General features: G+C 46.8%; 1 protein-coding gene across 5 annotated transcripts in view; it reads left to right on the top strand.

Moving 5' to 3' along the window:
* The window catches only part of PIP5K1C (phosphatidylinositol-4-phosphate 5-kinase type 1 gamma), a 1,345,879-nt gene that overhangs the window by 674,825 nt on the left and 648,046 nt on the right, over positions 1–23,008 (top strand). For all 5 annotated transcript variants that reach the window (XM_069649430.1, XM_069649429.1, XM_069649432.1 and 2 more), the window contains exons 12-14: positions 19,764–19,925; positions 20,241–20,376; positions 20,597–20,629. In XM_069649430.1, coding sequence (XP_069505531.1) covers positions 19,764–19,925; positions 20,241–20,376; positions 20,597–20,629 — 331 coding nt within the window. The remainder of the gene's footprint in view (positions 1–19,763; positions 19,926–20,240; positions 20,377–20,596; positions 20,630–23,008) is intronic.

The raw sequence follows: 23,008 nt of genomic DNA on the forward strand, positions 1-23,008 counted from the left end.
CTCTCATGTAAACCTCCATTTACAACATTTTATAAAGACAAAGTAGTTCTGAAAGTCAAACCATCTTTCTTACCGAAAGTAATTTCCGACTTCCATTTGTCGCAGAAAATTGTTTTACCAACATGTTATCCTCCTCCTCATCTGGGAAAAGAAGAGGAAAGATTACATAGGCTGGACCCTAAAAGGGCCCTCAGCTTTTACATTGCAAGAATGACGAAAATACGCCAAGACGCCCAACTTTTTGTGGGCTACACAGGTCGTAAATTGGGTTTGGCGGTCACTAAACAAACGATATCTCGCTGGATTATTCTAGCTATATTGGAAGGCTACAGATTAGCAGGGAAAGACCCACCAGATGGGCTGCGGGCTCACTCTACAAGGGGAATGGCCACTTCTGCGGCTTTGAAGAGGGGAGTCCCAGCAAAAGATATTTGCTCAGCTGCAACATGGGCATCAATACATACCTTTACCAAACATTACTATTTGGATACCTCATCCTCAAATGAGGGTCTATTTGCCAAAGCGGTTCTCCACTCTGTACATGAAAACTAAAACTATTACTCCCGCCTCCAAATTGATCACTGCTATGGGAGTCTATCACAAGATGAGGAATACGTGGGAGGACACAATCCATTTGAAGAACAAGTTACTTACCAACTGTAACGTTCTTTTGACTGGATTTTCCTCCCACGTATTCCTCATTGACCCTCCCAACCTACCCCGCAGTATAGTTTATACTTCTTAGAATTTCCTCTCACTATGGGCCTATCGGTCACAACACTCGCCTAGATGTTCCACGATTAATTCCTCGAAAAAACAGAACTGAAGCCAACGGGCGCGGCTCGAGCCATTTATACCATCGGTGACGTCGACATGGTACGGAGCCCGTCGAGGGACATTCGACACCACAGCCTCGAGCACAGCGCCCTCTGCCGAAAAGAAAAATTCTGATGCAGCGCAGCTGGCGAAACAAATTATCACAAGATGAGGAATACGTGGGAGGAACATCCAGTCGAAAGAACATTACAGTTGGTAAGTAACTTGTTCTTCTGTCTGGTGTAGTGCATCCTTACACCACCCACATAGCTCCTCCTCAAGTCTTGTCTTTCTGCTTTTTACACTACTGTGATAGTTTGGCTAGACCAAAGTGCCAATTTTAATTTATTTATTTATTGGACATTTGTATGGCGCTTATACACAAGTGTTTCCAGGTGCCACAAGACAATGGTGGAGTGGGAAAGAGGCTGAAAAAAGCAATAACCATAAGGAACGGTCCTACTTGGCCTTGTGACATTCGATTTGTTGTGAGTGCAGTGAAATAAGTGTAGTTGGAAGGGGGCAGGTCAGTGCAGAAGGGCTGGGGTGAGGAAAGCGGGGAGGGCGGGTGAAGTACATGAAGGCATGGGACCCAGGGGCTGGGCAAGTGCTGAGGGGGGCCCAGGCGGTGTAACGCTCACCTGGTATCCACGGGGACGTCACTCAGCCTGTTCTTACGACCTCGAACCCTTCCCTGCAGTCTACTCGACTGGAGACTGGGCCTTGTTTTCTTGGAAAGTTTGCTCTCCGTCCTGCTTTCAGCGCAGGGGCGCGTTGATTGATGCAGGCTCGTTGCTGCCTAGTTACTTCACTGGCAAGAGTCCGACAGGCAAGTATAATGAGTCTTTTGAACAGTTCTCTAACCTCGTTCCTTTCCTTCCTTAGATGATGGCCGGCATCCGGGGATGGCGACATGCTGCTGAGATGAGTAGCACTGAAGGTGAGTGAGAGCGCGATGCGACCCTTTCGTATTTGTATTGAACTGAGATCTTTTTCTATGTCTTTTAGGTGCAACGAGGTTTTCAGCGTGGATGCCAGTTATGAAGAAGAAATGCGGTGAGTAAGCGCGGTATGCGGCGGCGCCTCTAGATGTTTCCACGCTAACCTGGAGTGTCTTTTCCCTCTTGCAGATGGATGAGAAGTTCCGGAGACGGAGTTCCACCAGAGTGGCTGGGATGCAGGTAAGCGTTTGAAGCTCGTACAGTCTTTAAAAATAAGCGAAGATTTACTGAATGCTTACTAATGCCTTTTTTCTGTTCTTTTCCCTTTTCCTTAGGAAGCGGCATGCCAGGATGGGAATGACACCGCCGAAGATGCCCGCAGAACCGAAGGAGCGATGAATGATGGGCAGAAGCTCCACAAGGTAAGGCTGTTCCTAACGGTGTTCTTGTTCTTGTAGGAGCTGAGCGCAGAAGAAAGATGCAGGCCTACTGGAGACCGATCCGAACACGGTGAGTGTGACGCTGCAGGTGCAGAAAACGCTGAGCAGGTTTCTCAGCCTGGGCGTGGCTTAAATAGTCTCTGGGTATCCCAGGTGTCTGTGGGCTGAACCACACCCAAAAGACTAGAATGCACATTCAGTTCTGGGAACCAAAATATGTGGGGGCATCCATCTGGTCCCCATCAATGCACTACAAGTCCAATCCCCAATGTTATCCTTGGGAGTGAGTGAGTCTGGTGCCACAAGCGCCAAGTCTGACTCCAAGTGTGTCTTTGGAGGGATGGAGAGGCCCTTGAGGGCCATGTAGGTGATCATGGCCTGGCTCCAGCCTGACATCTTGGAGGGCTGGGGACATGAGGGGCAGGAATCATGACAGGCGGGCAAGTGCCAGGTGGAGCCAGGTGTCCGGGTAGGACAGTGCTGGGAGTTGTTGGATCAGATGCAGGCTAGTCAGGCAGGGGTGTCCGTTGGCAAGTGCTGGTAAGGGGTGCTGGGGTAGACTGGATGAGAAGGGCCTAGCCCCAGTAAGCCACATAGGGGTACAGGCACCAGTCACAGCTGCAGTGGCACAGTTTAGCAAGGGAGGGGGGAGAGGGAAGGAGTAGGTGAAAAGGAAAGTCTTGAGGGGTTTAGGAGATCCGGCTCAAGGCTGAGAGGGGCAGGAAGGCCGTTAAAGAGGGAGACTCCTGCCGAAGAAAGAAGGTCAGGGTTTTCCCAACTCCCTTGGAAGCAGATCCATAACCCAGGTTCCGAGTGCCAACCAGTCCCAATTGGGACCTTTTGGACCCAGTCCTGGCGCCAGTGGCACCAGGCTCATAAATATGCCCAGTCCCAGCGCTGGAAGCGCCGGGCTCATAATGCTTGGGTGGACTTACCTGCAGCAGACCATGCTGCTTACTTGCCTGCCAGTTGAGCCTCTGATCCTCTTCTGTTTGGAACTACTTTTCCTGGGGCAGGAGCCACTCCCTAGATTCAGAACACTGGAACTCTTCTGGAAAGCAGGAACTCTTTTCTTACCTAGGCGTGGCTGTGGAAGGAGACACCTAAGCACTACAGGAGGCTATTTAAACCACACCCGATGGATGAATCTTGCTTTGCGTTATTCTGCATCCTCTGCAGCAGAACGCTCATCGTGTCTTCTGCATCTGATCCTGGGCCTAAGGAAAAAGGCTTACCATCCTGAATCCAGTCTTCAGCAACACCTATAAAGACAAGAAAGAACAGGTTAGCATTACGGTCTTCAGTGACAGCTCTTCACTTACCTGGTCCATCGGCTGTCACCAACGCCTCGCGCTGCATTCCGGCATCTGAAAGACAAAGGCTTACCTACTCTTCGTGCGCTCCGGAGGTCTTCACACTGCATTCCGGCATCTGAAAGACAAAAGCTTACCAACTCTTCGCACGCTCCGGAGGCCTTTGGCGCTGCATCCCGCATCTGAAAGACAAAACAAGGTGCGTTTAAAGACATTGGGGAACTTTAATACTCACGTGCCATTACTCCTTTCCACATCTAACCCAGTGGGTATTCCGGCACCCTGCAGCCGCTCCGAACTTGTACCTGCAAAATAAAAAGACAGTTAGAGCGCATCGTGAAGCAGGCAACAAGCGCTTACTTACGTGCTTCCAGGCGCTTCTATTCATCACACGGGCTCCATCTTCAACTCACTTCAGCCCGTCATCCGCCATCGCCGGAACCCTGCAAAACAAGAAACATCATTACTAAAGACTTTAAAGACATTAGAATTACTCGAAACTTACCGTTCGTGCAGTAAACGACGGACAGCAGTCCTCTGAAGTCAAGAGGCCTGCTCCCCTTATCCAGTGAAGAAACTGGTTACAGCACCCTGCCCCGAGGCAGATGGAGAGCACGGCGTTCACTTACCTAAGGTGAGAGCGTTAACCTTTGGGGTTTTACAGGAGAAGAGAAAGGGAAGAAGAGAGAGAGATTCAATAACCCAGTTCCTTAATCCCATATTTTCTATCTGCAGACCTCTTACCCTTCGAGTCAGACATACAGTGCACAGAGGTCCAGCCCAAAGAGCCAGCCGTGTGTTACACATCACCTTTGAAGATACGGTATACGCCCAGTCAAGACCGGCGCCTCTACGGGAATCAGGTGAGCGTTACAGAGATCTACCCCCACTTTCTGCTTGGAGAAGCGTCTGATCTGCAGAGAGTTGGAGTGAGAGGAACGAAGGACTCTAGCAAGGAGGTGTTTAGGAAGAGGCGGTTGGATGTGGGGGGTGGTCCCAGGCACCAGAAAGCCTTTTCGATGATGCAAAGGGTCTTGAATTTTTAACTACTTGTAGCCCACGGGAGCCAGTGGAGAGATTTTAGGGCTGTAGTGATGCAGTCCCTGGGCTTGTGGTCAAGGATATGATCGGTTATTTATAAGGTGCTTAATACCCAGAGGTTTCTAAGCGCGGATCTGGGGATCGAACCCGTGTTGCTGCGTGTCGCCTTGCTTCCAAGGCGAGCACATTGCCGCTGAGCTATCCTCCCGAGACCAGGATACATCTTGCGACCCTATTCTGGATTAGTTGAAGATGGGGAAGGGAGGAAAGAGACAGATTGAGGAAGAGGCTGTTGCAGTAGTCCAGCCTGGCGCGAACCAGGGCTCTGGAGACATTGAGCTTCTGGGGAAAGGAGAGGAAAGGGAGAATACCTCTTGAGGAAGTGGAGTAGAAAGTTGGACTTCTTGCCAAAGTCTGTGATGTAACAGGAGAAAGAGAGGGAGGAGTCGGAGATGACCCCAAGGTTTTTTTGCTTCACAAATGGGTGAGGGGAGGGGGCCCAATGAGGGCGGCCCGAGAGTGGGAGGGAAACGGAGAGCAGGCGTCCCAATGAGAAGGATCTCAGTCTTACTGGCATTATGACAGAGATGGTTTGCAGAACACTGTGTCTGATTAGCAGTCAGGCAGTCCGGGATGAGAGGGAAGCAGAGTGGATAGAGGAGGGAAGCTTAAAGGTGAGCTGTCTCAACAGCATAGCACTGGACGTGAGGAAAGAAGGTGGAGATCAAGTGGCCCAGAGGGGCAAGGTAAATGTTGAAGAGCCACAGCGATAGGATAGATCCCTGAGGAATGCCACAGGTCGAGAGTGAGGTGGAGGAGAGCAAAGGACACAGTTACACTTGGGAAGGTTGTTTAGAAAGGAAGGAGGTCAGCCAGGCCAGTGCCTGATCCGTGATGCCTAGGGTATCACAGACGATTTATGAGGCTGGCATGATTGACCATGTCAAAGGCACAAGAAAGTTTGTGGAGGATCAGAACCGAGGGAGAGTTGGAATCTAGATTTGAGAGCAGGTCTTCACGGGTGTTCAGGAGAGTAGTTTCCGTGCCTCTGGCTGCTCTGAAGCCAGACTGGTGGTCCTGAACACAGCCAGCAGATTCAGTGTGGAGAGTAAGTTGGGGGTGACCAACATCTACATGAGTTTGCCCAAGAAAGGAGTGATGGAGATAGGGGATAGGGCGATATTTAGCCGGACAGGAAGGGTCAGTAGTCTGCCTTTTTAGAAGAGGGTGCACAAGGGAGTGCTTGAGGGGTTCTGGGAAAGAACCAGTGGCGAAGTAATGGTTACAGAAGTCAGCCAAGGGAGGGGTAAGAGAGGAGATGTTGTTCTTTATAGTTCGGGAAGAGCAGTGGAGCACCTGTTTTGGAGGAGACTTTCATAGAGCGGACTACTCTAGAGACCTCATCTGGTACAATGACAGAGAAGGAGGAGAGTATGATGGAGGGCAAGGGGGAGGCCAAGGGAGGCAGGCGCGGATGGGGGGTTGGAGAGGACTAGAGGAGAGAGAGAGAGAAAGAGAGAGAGAGAGACCAGGATGTCCTGAGTTTCAGTGAAGAAGTGGGAGGACAGTGCAGTGGGCCTAGGAAGAAAGAGGATATGAGGAGACTGCAGTAGGATTGTCAAGTTCCATCCAGATTTTGGAGAGTTCAGCCGTGTTATTGATGGCCCCAGAAATGCGGGCTTGGACATGAGCCCTCTTCTTAGTGGATGGAGAGTCGATATTGCCTTTGGAGCAGGTGACAGGATAGTTTGTCGGAGGATGTGCCTGGGGCCTGCCACTTCCTCTCAGCAACTCTTTACTTGCGTTTCAGAGCGGCCAAGCCGGAGTCATACCAGGAGTTGCACTTGGATGCAGACTTCATGTGGATCCTCATGACAGGGGCAAGGATGTCCAGAGTGTTGGAGATGTAGAGATGGAGGTTAGCAAGTGTTGAGTCGGTATGAGAGTCAAAAGCACAGGGGTATGATATGATATAGCATTTATAACGCGCCTATACACAAGTGTTTCAAGGCACGACGAGGCAAGGGAGGGGAACAAAAGGGAGGACAGATAATGATCCTACTAGGCCAGGTGTCATTCGGATCGCGCAAGTGCGTGGGAGGGGGGCAGGGACAGTGCAGTACATGGGAAAGTTAACAATAAGTAAGAACGGCCAGCTAGTGGCGAGTGCATGGGTAAGTGCAGACATCTGGTGTCAAGGCGCTGGTAGGGGGGACTGTACGGTTACAGAAACCGTCCCCAAGTCCGGGGTTTGCCAGGTGGACAGTGCAGGTGTGTGATGCTGGCTACTAACCTGGGTCAGACCTGGACCCGAGATCAGAGGGTGTCCAAGTGGCCAGTGCAGTTCCGGTTACAGCCAGGAGTTCAGCAGAGGAGAGGATGAGAAAAAGCAGAAGCAAAGAGAATGGTTTTGAGGTGCTTACGGAACCTGAGATGGATTTCCTCAAGTTTAAAGGAATGGTTTGGTCAAAATATTTTATTGCCCCTACAGGTCGGCCATATGTTTTTAAGCCTAAGTCGCTCGATTTTAGAAAAATTTCCTATGGACCTTACCCGAGTTTTCGTCCATTTAAACGCATGCAAAAACAGGCACCAGGGAGCTGCCATTTTGTGATAATCCTATAATTTCCCCCATCACCCTGGCTGACCTGCTTTTGTGGCACTAAATCATATCCCCCGCCCCTGAGCCTGACATTATCAAAACATTCATATAGCCCCGCCTCTCTCCGTGACGTTATTGTGCTGCGTAGGCAAACGCGCCCAGTCGTCTTCTACGCGACTTCACACAGAACCCGGAAACCAACACAGATCAGCTCACAACACAGCGCGCCACAATTCGAAATTTGAAACTGTACTTTAAAATCAGCAACACAGTAAATTTGGTAAAGTACATTTATTTGACATTAAATGTTTATAGAATATTCAGCAATTGACATATGAACTGCGAAAGTCATTTATTTTCTTTTATCTCTCTCCGCAAATCCTTAAAATGTTATCGTGAGTCAAGCGCTGTTCCAATCGTACACAGGGTCTTGGTTTTCATTCAAAGAGGCACTTTTGTCGCACGTTGAACCGCAAGGCTGTTCCATCAAGAAGGCACTAGGCCAGCGTAAAGGTTGAAATGTTGCTTCTAGCTGCTAGTACTGCATAAGGGCATATGGGCCCTTGGCGATCGTCCCATAAAATCATCAGAATGGTGCAGTTGTTTACATTAAGCTGCCGGTGTCTGAAACTGGTGGCAGGGGCAAAACGGGAATATGTACCTATTTTGAAAACATAAAATTTATAATTCGTCTCGCCAGCCGATCTTTATTAATATTATTCATTTTATTTATTACGGCCGAGCTGAAACTATTTGCTTTCAAGTATAGTGCAATGGAGTATGTTCGGCTCTAAAATCAATGCGACAACTAACTAAATAAATCAAGGTTGGTACACAATGAGAAACAACTTTTTGTCTACATGCATGTGGAATGTGGACCTGCATGCCCATGTGCCCGCTACAAGGAGGATCCCACAAACCTTTTCAAAGCTCTTAATTTATTCATGCATCCATTCATTAATTCTTCATTCCGGTATAAAAGCGTCTAAAGAGTTACTTACATTATATTTGCAATGTCCATTGTGTCGCTGCGTAATGCAGTCCGTAAATCCCACTGTGCTCTTGACAACGATTTTTCGTATACTGAACTAACATGAAACTCGATCTAGTTTAAGAATTTTCTGCCTTATCGTCTCAAACGTTATTGCACCCCCCAAAGCCCCCTTCAAATGAAGTTCTTTCAGCATGGTCCCTGTCTCTCAAGGTCAAAAAACAATAGAACCTTATACTGCCAGTGCGAGTTGTGGGCCTCTTCGGGGCGCAAGCTGAAAATCAAAGCCGCTGACCTTCACTAGAAACTAGCATACATTCTTTCTTTGCAACATCCCGTAGTAAAGCCATCTGTGAGAACTTGAAGTTTCGAATCCATCTATGTAGTGCGCCTCAATGTGCAAATGCGAACTGGCTTCTCTCTCATCTGCAACGGCTCGCTTGGCGCATTCTAAGGCCCCAATTTTGTCCTCGTTGTCTGCGAGCTTTGAAGCCCCAAAGAACCATAACTATTGAGACTTTTAATTTTTTGGGGAAGGTCAGGTGAAAGTATAAAGTACCCAAGCAGTTGATTTGAAAGTGAGATTTATTGTTTGTTTGTTTTATTATTTTCAATACGCAAGCCTCCCCTCGGTTAACAGTGCCCAGCATTTATAAGAGATTGTGAAAATTAGTTACATCAACAAAAATATATACATACACAAATAGACAAGGTCAGCAATATGAGGTGAATAGAGAGAGAATTCAAAGATGACACCCAGCTAGTTCGGCACCCAGGATGGTGAAGGTAGGGGTTAGGGTTAGCATACTTCGTATGCACACTGTACAATAAAATTTATTTACAAAAAGACAATCGTATTACAATTATTTAAACCGGGATTTGTACTTCACAACCAGTTTTCCTTTGGGTGGATATGGCACAGTGGCAATGTTGGGTGGCAATGGATCAGTGCTCTGCACAGAAACGTTCAAAATTCCATATCTGTGCTTCTCTAATACAGCAACAATAAGGCTTTTGACAAAGTCGAACTCCATTTCCTCATAGACTGGTTTGATCACCCATTGCTTACTACTTTTTGAAAAGGCCTTAGTGTAGCGAGGCATCCTTACATTACCCTTAGTCCTAGATTGTTCACGGCCGAGATTCTTGTTATGGGCCAAGATGGCAAGTAGAGTCCTATGTCTCATGCCCTGTATGCTGAAATGCAAGCGCTTTGGCCTGTACTTTAGGCACATATTGTGGAACACCGCCAAACCTCCTGTGTGACAGAATTCTGTCAGTCCCCTCAAATCTCTTGATAGAGTTTTATCGAAAACAATCTTCTCAATGGCTTTGTGTGTCGGTGAAGATGGATTCAATCACTTCTTCTTCCGTGCCTCCACTGGGGATAAAGGGTCATGTTCACATTGGTGGAAATGTATGTTTTCTGACCAGCGGTGCACGTTGGTACAGTAGTGCATCAGTGACCGCCATTTTTCAAGTAGTATTTCCACTGACCCTTCACAAGTTTTGGAGCTCCACCAAAGATGGTTGCTGATAGACAGGGACCACTCTGAAATACTTTCCAAACCTTTTTTTTCCCTGCAGCCGAGATTTTCTTATTGATTGATTTAGCAAGATGCCATACGTCAAATTGATGTTTAATATGTGGGAACAGCTCTCTCATTGTCTTGGCAATTGAAACGTGTCTGTCCGTGGCTATAAGGTCGATGTGCATTCCCCTCGATTGTAGATATTCCACTGATTTTATAAATTCTAGTTTCTCCATGGCCACTGAGGATGTACATTGTGTTACCTGCATGACCACCGAACTCACAATTTTCTTACTATCCATGTCTTGAAAGTGGTAGGTGCAGTACTTGGCAGAAAATCCAGGGCTGTCACACTGTCCATCGCCAGCTAGCCTGAATCGTTTGCCTTCGAATGTACTTGCTAGAGACAATTGTTCAATTTTCTAAGCATCACTAATGGCCGGAAACAGATAATCATGTTGGTATTTGTAGTACTGCGTTTTTTAAATGAAATGGAGTCCCACAAACTGAAAGAAAGCCTCTAACTTTCTAAAACTGGAGCCACTAAAAAGTGATGCAGCTGCACACAGTAGATTGCCTGCTGGCAGTTTCCCCAGCATCGGTTGTGCAGACCATGAGAACGTATGATGTAATCTACAAGCGGCATGTATTGTGACGTTAGTGCCTTGTTTTTAACGAGTCACATGAATCAATGTCTTCCCACATACTCTCCCTCTGATGGAATGCCCACATTTCTGCATACTTATAATATCCATCAAACAACTGTCGAATACTATGTATTTACCCTCTTTCATTAGACTGTCATCCTGTGTCAAAGTTGATTCGGCCTGTGACGTTGAGGACATATCACCACATTTGAAAGAAATATCGCTGCTATCAAGTTCTGATGCGTCCGTGAATGCTGCTGCTGGTTCATTCTCTGTCATTTCAACATCTGTTACTTCAACATTGATGGGAGAACACAACAATGTCAACAGCTTTTTTGGTGGCAATTTTTTGGCGGGTGTAGATTGTGTAAATTGATCTGCGACTACTTCAGAGCTATCTTCAATACTTCCAGTATCATGTTGTAGCGGTGCGGTCGTACTGTCGCAATGGTCCAATAAAACTTTGCTGGATTCTCCGGACACATTCATTTCATGTTCTGGCCATTGGACATGAGCATCCGAGTCTCAACACGCCGGGTCTGAATTAATAGTTCCTCCATAGTGTAAATCGTCTGGCAAGCAACATCTCTCATTCGCTTCACTGTCTGTGTATGTATAGTTCGTAGACCCACAGGTAACTAGAGGACAGATTGGAAAAGGGATGTTCAGTTTAAACACAAGATAAAGTATAGTACAATTGACTGGAAAAAAAACATAAAATAGTCCCCAGCACAAAACAATTTCTAAAGTTATGAACTGGTTGTAACTAACCTTATTTTGGTTTCTTTTCTTTACAACTTTTTTTGACTCGACCTTCAACATCTGCACGCTGTTGCTCTAATACGTATCCGCATGTCTCCCCTTCCTCTTGCGCTGCAACGACTATATTTTCTGTATCCGCATAGACAGCACGGAATGAGGCTCCATCGACTCCCTGAAACATAGTATTTTCATTACTGTGTATCAAAATATTGTTGGCGTAAAACGCACGTGCGGACGAACACACATGTACATCTCAATAGCCAAACACGATTTAAACATTGTGTGGAAAAATCAAACGATAAGTATTCGAGCTCTGATGACCTAGTTCGATGGAGATGTCAGTATACATACCTCTGGCTCTACATGGACTGCCACGAATGATTGTATTGAAGAGGGGGCATCAGCAACTCCCTGAAACACAGTACTTGCGTTAGTATGGTTTTCAATATCGTAAATATAACACAGACTTGGGGGCGAACGGCACAGGTACATATAAAGAGATAACCCCAAATGTTGCATTATCCAAAAGAATCAAGGAATATTTAAAAATGATCAGATTTAATCGACTTATTTCTCCAATGTCTTTACATCTGCATCATCTAAATGTGATCTTGTGATTGTAGTGGAAGCTCCATCATCTCCCTGAAACACAGCATTTGCGTTAATAGGGAAGAAAGTATAGCAAATGGAATCACGTTATATGATCACGTTCGATGGAGCTGTCAGTATCCATACCTCATGCTGCTGAAGAATATCTAGGGCTGTTTGTTGTCAATGTGGTGCGCACTTCCGAAAGCTGCTGCGCCGATTCGTATCCGCATGGTGCTGCTTCCACCGGAATTACTTGAATGTCAGGCTCCGCATCAAGTGCGTGGGTTGCCGATTCACAACAACCTGAAACATAGTATTTGCATTAGTAAGGATTACAATATTGAAAACACAACACACGCTTGGGGTCGACCGTACAGGTACATATCAACGGCTAACCACAAATGAAACATGGTGTAGAACAATCAAACGACAAGTGTTCCAGTCCTGATGATCACGGTCCATTGAGCTGTCAGTATCCATACCTCGGGCTGCTGAAGAACATCTAGGGCTGTTGTCAATGTGGTGGACGCTTCAGCATCTCCCTGAAAGACCGTACTTGCATTAGTATGGATAACACTAATTATAACTGAAAACAAACACCAGGGGGCGACAACTAGGGTGTATATCAATTGGAAAGCACTAACCAAACAATTGGTAAAATAATCACACGATACATACAAACTATTACTTGACATGCATAAAACAAGTCTGTAGCGGAATAGCCAAGTATGATTACCTTATACGCGCTAGAAGTGGTTGATAACTGCGAGCACGTGACAGAAGTAGAATGTTCTTGCTTCAGATTCAAGGGATAGTCAAGAAGTTGTAAAGGTAAATTACTGTTTGATAATGAAATGCCAATATTTAAAATTGCCATGTAAGGAGACAGAATACTTGAGAAATGCGCAATATAGCACAGTTCCCTGTGCCCATATATAGATTTCGTTTGTGGTTTATGAAATCTAAAAATAATATATTGATAAATGTCATTATTCAGAAAGCTATACACTCATATCAATGTCGAAAGTATTACAAATTGGAAACAACACCTAAAATATCAATGAATCCATTCGGCTACCAGACACTACTGCAAGGCCTAAAGCTAAAAACTGACTCACCAGTGGTGGATTGTGGATGAATAGAGTGGGAATAGCGTTTGCGAGCAATTTTCGTCTCAATCGCCGTTTGTTCTTCTTTGTTACCCAAGATGTGGTGTACATGTTCGAGGGAAAGTGCCGGCTGCAGATGCGGTATCGATCACCCCTCGTGTCCTCAAAGACTTGTTGGACTCTACTTTCCAGCTCATCCAGTGGATATCCGCAATGTCTGACCCATTCTCTTATTCGATCAACAGTTTTCGGTAATACATGCATTGTAGTGTCTTCAGATTTAGCATGGGTCTTCGAAGGGCAACCGCTAATCGAACAGGTAGGCATTGTTGAAAATTCTGAAAAGTAAATATCAAGATTATTATAAAACCTTGATGAATAAAAATGTCAAAAAAAGTAAATGAACCATACCATGCTCAATGCAAAGTTTGTTTTGGTCGCCGGAACTATACCAGTTCACATGTGCGGCTTAGTATTTGCAAAAGTAACAGAAATTTCTGTTTCGTCTTGCACGAAAAGGAACCATGCTTACATTATAGACTGGACCCCCGAAGGATGCAATTCGATGACAATTGACACGGATGAAAATAAATAGATCTATTGATAGCATAACAATTGAAACTCAAGTCAATAGCAATGAGACAAATGACCATAGCTCTATTGGGTACTGTAATAGCAAATAGATTGAAATGTAAAAATGACCGAAATATGACTAGGATACATGGCCTTACCTTGACCAACAAACAGTTGGATTCAGCAGCCCCCATGCCAGCGCTCATCCCCGGGTGCGAGCCGCCTTTGATAGAGGGGGTGGGATGGATGGGCCTGGGGCGTGCAGATAAGGCACAGGAAGACTGCTGAATGGAGACACACTTATGTGGATTCCAGGGGGGCGGCCTGCCTCAGGGGAGGCCTGCCTGGAGGCACGGGGTCTGAGGAGGCCATGTCAGCGATGGCCCCTGGGCGTGGGATACCTTTTGAAGTGTACATGCTGTTTGGCACCTTGGCCGTTTGCGCCCGTCCCTTGCCCTTATGTGATGTTAAAGGACAAGGGGCATCCATTTTTGTACCCCCTTTCCACTCCATTTTGGTGACCAGGCCTCACTGCGATAGTACAGCACGCAGAGCACATGACCCACAGCCTCGTTCCCACTCTGACTGGAAAACTCCAGAGGTATTTGCAACAGCTAATAAATGTAACACATCACTCTCTGAGATCACGGTCCTGCATGTGAACCGGCTTGAACCATGCACATGGCTCGTTCATCTCCACAAACGTGTCCTTGCCCACGCACCCTTGCCAGTGGAAAGTAACTGCCATTCTGGCCCTGTGTCCCTGCAAGGTATTATCTTCATGTGCCTGACCACTGACCACGCCATGATGGCCACCTAGCAGATCCCCAACTAACATTAGACCCCCACTGCAGTATATGGTTGCCTATCAATAACAAATGCCACATATCGGAGATTCTTGTGAGCACAGACCCACACTTCAAACACTGTATTATAGTGGTCAAGACCCTAGACCTAAGGCCTATATAATCCAATGTTCATTGATAGAATTGATATATGTGTGACTTTTATAGAGACATAACCGACTGAAAGACTTTGAACAAGTGTTATTTAGTGCATGCATTATTGATAATATATTTGGTTAGCTTAGATAATGACCACCCCACTTCACAGCGACCTGAACTTCACCCATTCCGAGCACAGGTGTCTGACGTCCATCCTTGCATGGAGACACACTTGATTGATTTAAAAAATCGAAACAACCGTTGTTAAAATATATGTGGTGTTTTATTTTGTAGCTTATTTTGATGACACAAAAATACAAAAGTTTACACATTGTACAGTTCAGGTTGCAGCACAGCGAGAGAAAATCCCCTGTACTGACCGCTGTCACTCGGGAATGTTTCTCTTATGGCACGAACGGCACAGGCGGGTATCACTATTCGAACGCGGTGTCCAAGCCTCCCGTGAAGCCACCATGTAAAGGAACGATAGGCCACCAGCCTGTACCACCTGTGAAAAGGAATGAAACACAATGTTTTTAAATGACCAAGATAATTTTAATAAACGTTTGTTGTCAATGACAATTCTTGTAACTAATGGCATTCTGCTCAGACAAATGCTATCTAGACACTGCACACTATTGAACGACTTTCATGCGTTACAATGATATGTATATGTAATTTTGGATATAGTAGAAGACCATGAAATAGTAGTGGCATCACAAGCAGAGTATACTTACTCGTTACTCGGATTACGAGGACGCACAGTTGCGCGAAGTTCGTGCATAAGCACTATCATTATCCTCAACACGGACCGTGTGAGGCAGGCTGCCCTGAAGTCTGGCAGCTCGGTGATGCATTGCGGTCGTGGCTTGCCTTCTGAAATGTAGGCCACGCATCCCGAATTTTCAGAGCAGCAGCAGTTCTCCTCCTCGGTCGGCATTAGCTCGCACCGATTGCATGTGCACCAGGTGGAAACACCGTCCATGCGACGAGGTCCAGTGTCTTCATCCGTTGATTCGTCCTGCCAACTGCTGTCCGAAGCCCCATCATTTTTGCGTGTTTCCCTTTCCAGTAGTTCCTCCTCGGTATACTCGGGCTCGTACATGTAGGGCATTATTGTATCCATTGTGTGTTGCACAAACTAAAATAATTGATAGCAGTGATACTGGGATCTGTCCACATGGGCTACAAGCAACGAAGGTAGCTGACCAGAGCACAGAAACGAATCACAGAATACTCAAAGTAACACAGAGAGATGAATGGAATCGAAAATCTGCTGCTGTGTGTTGTGAAACGGTCTGTTTATACTTATTGAGGAAAGAGGCGTCCTGCCATTTCCATGGCGACACGTCATTTGCTGAAGCGCAGCGAATGTTGACACGAGACGTGCTTTGGCGTTGTGAAATGGGCGGTACGCGTCTGCTGATGACAGGCTCAGGGGCGGAGGATATGATTTAGTGCCGCCAAAGCAGGTCAGCCAGGGCGATGGGGGAAATGATAGGATTATCACAAAATGGCAGCTCCCTGGTGCCTGTTTTCGCGTGTTTAATGGACGAAAACTCGGGTAAGGTCCATAGGAAATTTTCCTAAAATCGAGCGACTTAGGCTTAAAAACACATGGCCGACCCGTAGGGGCAATAAAACATTTTGACCGAACCATTCCTTTAAGCGAGGCAGCGAGGCTGTTCCAGAGGGAGGCACCAGCCGAAGAAGGAGATCTACCACCAACTCGTTGCTTGGAGAAGCGAGTGACCCTAAGGGAGTTGGAGGCGGATGAGCGTAGAGCTCGAGAAGGAAGATATTTAGGGAGAGGGAGTTGATGGTATTGAGGCCCCAGGCCCCAGAAGCCCTTGTGGACGATGCAGAGGGTTTTGAACTTCATCGTCGCAGCCACTGGGAGCCAGTGCAGAGATTTCAGTCCTGGAGAGATGCAATCCCTTAGTTTGAGGCCAAGGACAAGTCTCACAGTCCTGTTCTGGATAAGTTGCAGAGAGCGGAGAGTAGAAGCAGGCAGATTTAGAAAGAGGCTGTTGCAATACTCCAGCCTAGAGAGAACCTGAGCTATGGAGACAGTGAGCTTCTGGGGGAAGGAGAGGAAAGGAAGAGTTCCGCTGAGGAGGTTCAGTTGGTAGTGTGACTTCTTAATAACGTCAGATGTGAGGGGAGAAGGAGAGTGTGGAGTCGAAGAATACACCAAGGTTTTTTGCCTTGCAGGTGGGAGCAGGAAGAGGGCCAAGAGAGGCCGGACAGTGAGCTGGAGGAAAGGAGGGAGTGGGTGTGCCGATGAGGAGAATCTCAGTCTTACTGGCATTAAGGCAGAGGTCATTCGCGGCACACCATTCCTGGATAGCAGACAGACAATCGGAGTTAAGGGAAGGAGAGGAGGAGGCTGAGGGTAGACTGAAAATGAGCTGGGTGTCATCCGCATAGCACTGAAAGTTGGGGCAGAGAGCGGCGATTCGATGGTCAAGTAGTGCCAGGTATTGGTTGAACATCCAGGGAGAGAGGTTAGACCCCTGGGGGACACCACAGGTAGAGAGTAAGAGATGAAGGTGGGAGGAGGAATGAAGGTTGAGGCAAATGCAGCGCCTGACGCACGCTTCATCGGCATAGGCAATGCCGGGGTGCCAGAGAGCTCCAAATGGGAAGAGAGGAGAGAATGGTCAGACCAGGTGAGAGGAGTAGTTGGAGGTTTGGAGAGAGTGAGGTCTGCTGATATGAGAGCACCCAGGGTGTGTCCAGCAAAGTGGGTAGGGTAGGGCCGGAGGGAAGAATTATGAGGGAAAGAGAGTTACAGAGGTCGCAGAAAGATGCAGTGGCCACTTCTGGAGAGTCTAGATGAAAATTAAAGTCGCAAAGGAAGAGAAGTTTAGGGGAGGAGGTCAGGAGAGAGGAGGAGAGGTCGGCCCATTCAGAAAGGAAAGGGGGGGTAGGTCCAGGGGGCCTGTAGATAGTAGCGGGAGAGGTTGGGAGAGATACCCAGCCTACAGACGAGGCATTCAAAGTAAGAGTAAGATTGAGTGGGAAAGATAGTAGCCGGGATCCATTCAGGGAAGATGAGGGCAGCTCTACCTCCAGACCGGTGAGTCCTGGGATTGGAAAGGATCTTGTAGCCCTCAGGAAGTAGAGTGTCAAAAGCAGTGACCGAGCTGGCATTGAACCACCTCTCATTGAGTGCGGGAACGACGATGTCAAAGTCTTCAAGGAGGTGACAGATGTTCGATGAGTGTTTAACAGCAGAGTGAGAGTTGAGGGTAGCTAAGTTTAGCTGGTTGCCACCTTTAAAGGTTTTCCGAGGAGGGGTACAGTGACTTGGGGGTTTGGGAGGGTAGAGGCAGGCTAGAGGGGTGGCAGGAGAGGGGAGGAAGTTAATGAGAGACAGACGCCTGTCCAGAAGGAGGATATTGGGCTTTGAGCCCATGGCCATGATAGTGCCATTTTGATAGACATTAATGATGCACATAGAAGAGAAGTATGCCAAGAGAACTTCCCACCTGGTTCCACCATTAATGGGCGAGGAGGAAAAAGGGGAGAATGAAGACCATATGGGGCGTCCATAGGTCAGGAGAAGGGACAGTGAAGAAGATGTCGGTAATAGTCTGTCTGGAGGAAGCATTGAGGTAGGTATCGGCAATGGCGAGGCCTCGGTTGGAGTCCAGGAGCACTTGCTTAAAAGTTTCCTTCCAGACTTTGAGAGAGAGGTAGGAAAGGTAACAGAATAGCAGTTAAAGTAGATGGGGGAGTGAGAGGGCACCATGAGTACAAGTGTGGGCGGGGATGGGTGGGAGTCAAGACACAGGAATTACAGAATGCACACATTTGAGAATTAACACTGCAGCATAGATTTGAGAATCAAGTAAAAAGTAGTAAGTGACCAATAATGTAAGACTAAAAATGTTCACAACAAAATGCAGTGTGAATGGTGAAAATATATAGATTCGAAATTCAAAGTTAGAATAAAATTGCTCACAAAAGAATGGAAGTTGAAAGTCAAAGTGTCACAAAAAAACGGGATTTGTGGAGGAAGCAGTCATGAGTAAACGGCTGCAAGTGGAATTGAAAAAAAAAGTGCATTCAAAGTTTACAAAATGTAATGGTTCATCAACTTCTGACTTTTCAAAAAACAAAATGTGATCACATATCCCGTCCTAAATGTTCTGAATTGCCTGCTGGTGCAAGAACAGATTTCACACAATCTCCTTATTTATGCACAAATCTATTCTAAACACACACTTTCTGTAATCCAGGAAGAAAACTGCTTTTGGCCAACGCATCAATTTTAAAGACTACAGAATTTAGGAAAAATTCAATTGGGCTGTTTTTCTGGCTGTTTTTCTTTGGGCTGCAAGCTGCCTCAATGTCGAGCAAAACTCTGGTTACCATCAGAATAGTACCTGAATTGTGGACATTTAGGAAAAAGCTAAATATCTGTAAGTTAGTGCTTTTTCACACTTGCAAGTACTAAAGTATTTTAGACTGCAATTATCTGTTAAGCCTAATGCATTTTCTTAGTGCCTGGATGCTTTATAGGTGACCAACTGCCCAGGTTAATTTAAACCTGAAGACATCCATCCTAGGTTTGAGATCGAAACAACCCTAGATGATCTAACTTTGTTCTCTTTTTTTATACATTGGAGAATAAATATAAGAATTCCAGTCTAACTGTACTTTATTTCCATTCTTTGAATGATTAGGGGGCCATATACGTCAGTAAATTCTGAGCGCTTGTCATGCCTATCCTCTCTGCAATTAGTCAGTTCTTGTGTGCTCATCTAATCTATAAACCTTAACTGGGTGGGTCATTGCAATCATTGCCTATACTTTTTTCGGTTAATCTTGCAAGCCAGAAATCATGTGAAAGTCAAACATTCTAAACTCTCTCTCTTCACTGTCCTCTCTGCTCACAAAGGCAACACTCCTAGCACATATACATAGACACACTAACATTCACTATCCTGCATGTGTTTATTTTGAATACACAACCAGTTCCAGCAGAAGTTCTCATTCGTCAACTGTTATCCTAAGATCTGTATGTCTTCCTTCATGCACCGAAATACGTACCTGCACGGTGGCAGTGAAAAGGGTGCATCTTTAATTTCTCTTGGAATAATTTTAGTAACAAGTCAACTTATGGTCTGTTATCCCATGCTAGGTCCCCCAGTGAGCATGCTTTCATGATTCTGGGAATTAACCCAAAAGGTAAACTAAGCGAAAGACCCGCAAACCCTTCCAATTCATCCCTGTCAAGTAGGCTCGAGTTCAAACCACATTTCTTTCAGGTGAGCAGACTCTGGAGGAAGATACAATCCCCTTATCTTGTGGGACTGAAAGTATCCATTTGTGAATTAAATATTGTGAGGGGGAGATGAGGGAGGTAATCTGCTCAGCTGACCAGTGGTTCTAATGAACACTGTGGGTAAATGTGACAACTTTGAATGTTTCCATGTTTCTTTCCTCATAGCATTAAAATCTTCACCATCCAAGAAAGGTCGCAGTGGCCTTCTGGCTCCCAAGCTTTCGGGCCCCACTGCTGCATTCTCAGCTAGCCAGATACCCACAGAGCGTGATGAGCGAAAGTACGATCTGCGAGGGGCACGGAGCTATCCTACTCTTGAAGATGAAGGTATGGGCTCTGTGGTACTACCTACTGTTGGGCTCCTCTTAGTCCTTCCCAGTTTTTCTCTACTTTAGTTGTCAGAAGTGTTTCCACTGATTGCTCAGGTGGTTGGATAAAAGAGGCAAGTAATAACCAATTAGTGGATTGTCTGTGAGGTAGACCGCTCAGAGAATGTAGGGGGGTGACCTGTATTTAGATGCAATTTAATGGTTCAAAGTGGATTTATTGATTGCTAAAATTGCTGTTAGAATATACACTGTGTTTTCTCATTAAACCTTCACCTGCTTCAATTTTAGTACTAATAGTTTTTAACCTTTCTAGGAAGACCAGACCTGCCGGGTACTCCCCCATCCTTTGAGGAAGCAACAACTGCCTCCATTGCAACTACCCTCTCGTCCACCTCGTTGTCCATTCCAGAGCGATCGCCCTCAGAGAGTTCAGAGCAGCCCAGGTATAGGTAAGAATTCAAGCCCTTTGTTCTGCAGTTATATCTTTGTCTCGGAAAACACTGTACATTTATATACATGTTCTACTCTCTGCGTGTACTGCGGCATTGCACTTGCTTCTGGCAAATAAGGTATTATATTTCAAGCAAAAGAAGGAAAGAAGTAAAATCTTCTGACTGGACTGAAGTTTCTATATGATTGAAATTACCTGTTTTATTTTCTAATTTGTAGGAGACGTGCACTCTCTGCGGGGCAGGATGGCAGGTAAGCTGCAGCTTTTCCCATATTGCATTCATTTGCTTGAACTGTGGAGGGTGAAGGACATTAGCTTAATAGAAGCATGGCTCTTTGTTATATGTGTTGCTTGCTGCGTTTGTTTCCTCCGCTTCCATGGAAAGTGCGAAGGCTCTCCAATACAAGCTGCCTTCAGCTTTATGGACTGTTGACAATGTGCCTTGTACACAATCGCTGCACTAATGTGAAAAAATGGGCATGCAGAAATAATTGTTTTGATTGCTGTTGCATCAAAATTATGTTCATAATGTATTAGTTCTACTATGTTTAAAACATTGGGACATCACATCAAATAACAGGAATTGTAAATCCTGCTCCTGTAAATTACTATTTCAGTTAACTTGGGCACTCTTAGAGTGTAATAACTAGCCAGTTGTATTATACACGTAATCATGGCATCAACACCAAAAGATCACTTTTTGATGGAGTATGGAAGGCCTGTGCAAGCAATTTGTTCTAGGAACATAAAAAAACAATGGGATAGGGGAGCCGCCTGGGCGCGCTGAGATGAGCTGAAGTGTCTCACCCGGTCTCCTACCCGGGGCGCCGAATTCGTGCAGATTGAGCCCCCCCCCAACCTCGCTGTAGGTGGATTTCGACCCCCCCTGCCCTTGGCAGGCTGAATGTCATGATGCCTACCTCCAAGGAGCCAGGTCCGACCCAGCAACCCCAGAGGCAGGCATCATTTCCCCCAGGGGAGTGCCAGGGGGCCCAAGCTGGGGCCCTTTGGACGCAGTCCTGGCGCCTTAGGCGCCAGGCTCATGTTGGACCCCTGTCCTTGCGCCTTAGGCGCCAGGCTCATAAAGCTAGACATGTGTTCAAGTGTTTTAATGTGCACTTACCTGATGCAGACCATGCTGCTACATCCAGGCCCTCTTGAGGCCTGAATGGAACTACTTTACCTGTGGGACTACTTTCCACCCGGGTGTGGTCGGGGAAGGATACATACCTGATCAGTGGAAGGATACACACTTGGAACTTCTTCCAAAGCTATTTAAACCACACCCGATCAGCAACTCACGCTTCGCGTTGTTCTGCTCCTCGCAGCTGGACGCTCACCGTGTCAGCTCCTGCATCGGGACCTCAGCCACGCCTGTCAGTATCCTGGGTCACCTGCAAAGGGAGACAAAAGACCTTACCTGCTAAATCAGCACCACAGAGACATCACACCGACGATCCTGAAAAGGAAGACATCATTTTTAAAAGCATTTTGCTACGATCGATGCAGCGCTGCATTTCACTCACCTATCCTGGACGCCTCCATCTTCAGCAGCGATCATCCGGATCCACAGCCACTTCCCAGAGCCTAGAGAGAAAAGACAAGAACAAGGTGAGAGAAGGAAAGGAATAGGAAAAGCTCAGTTTCCTTCTAAGACTTAGCTGTTGGGTCATTCCCATTTAATTTATGGTCTTGCCGCTTCCAGGCATTTTCCGGACCCCGGCCCCTATGGGGAAAAAAGACAAAGACATTGAATGAGCGAATGCAAAGACATTACCCGAGCGCTCATCCAGAACTTACCTGTCATTTACTGGAACTGCACGTTTCACTTCGGGTCAGCGCCATATCTCCGGCATTCCGAACCCCGGCCCCTAAGGGGAAAATGACATAAGCATTAGCGCTTGCTGCAACAAGACTATGAACATTATTATAAAGCTTGGACTTTTGAACTTGCAGCAGAACTTTTACAGCGCCTTACCTGAATAGTCAAGCTTACCTGAACTCCCCTCAATCCAGTGAAGTAACTGGGTTTCAACGCGCCCCTGCATCAGAAGCAGGATGGAGAGCCCATCCTTCATGACCCTAAGGTGAGACTTCACGGGGAATCGTGGAAGGGTATCGTGGAGGGTTGGAAGAGAGTGGGAGGCTTGAGCATAACTCAGTCAGTAGGTAATGCTCCCTTTTCATGCACAGGGGAATATTCCTGCGAGCCAGAGAAGCCAGAGTAGAGGGGCCCTTCTTGTCCATCTTCAGAGTCCTGCGCTTCACCATTGAAGAAGCACCAGCACTCGAAGCCAGACCTGCGCCTCCGTGGGAATCAGGTGAGCGTTACACTGAACCTGCGGTGCAACGGTGGAGCGCTGTCCCGGAGTCTTGCTGCACCGGGAGGCCAGAGTAGATTTGTATCTGTGCCCGAGCCGAGTGAAGCGCGTCTTTATTCCCGGCGGGCAGGCTGCGCTGACGAAGGCTGGCCTGCGGTGGGGGAGGTGCAGTGGCCTACCCCGCGGGCTTACTGCCGGACCTGCAGGCTTATAGCTGAAAGTGTACCACTGGTGGGGTGCCCGTGGTTCGGACTGCGGGACCAGGGCAGGGACGTCTGGAGCTGGTGCTGCCCCCCCGGGGGTCCGAGT

Source organism: Ambystoma mexicanum, chromosome 1p, assembly GCF_040938575.1.
Source record: "Ambystoma mexicanum isolate Mex_15411 chromosome 1p, UKY_AmexF1_1, whole genome shotgun sequence".
NCBI lineage: Eukaryota > Metazoa > Chordata > Amphibia > Caudata > Ambystomatidae > Ambystoma > Ambystoma mexicanum.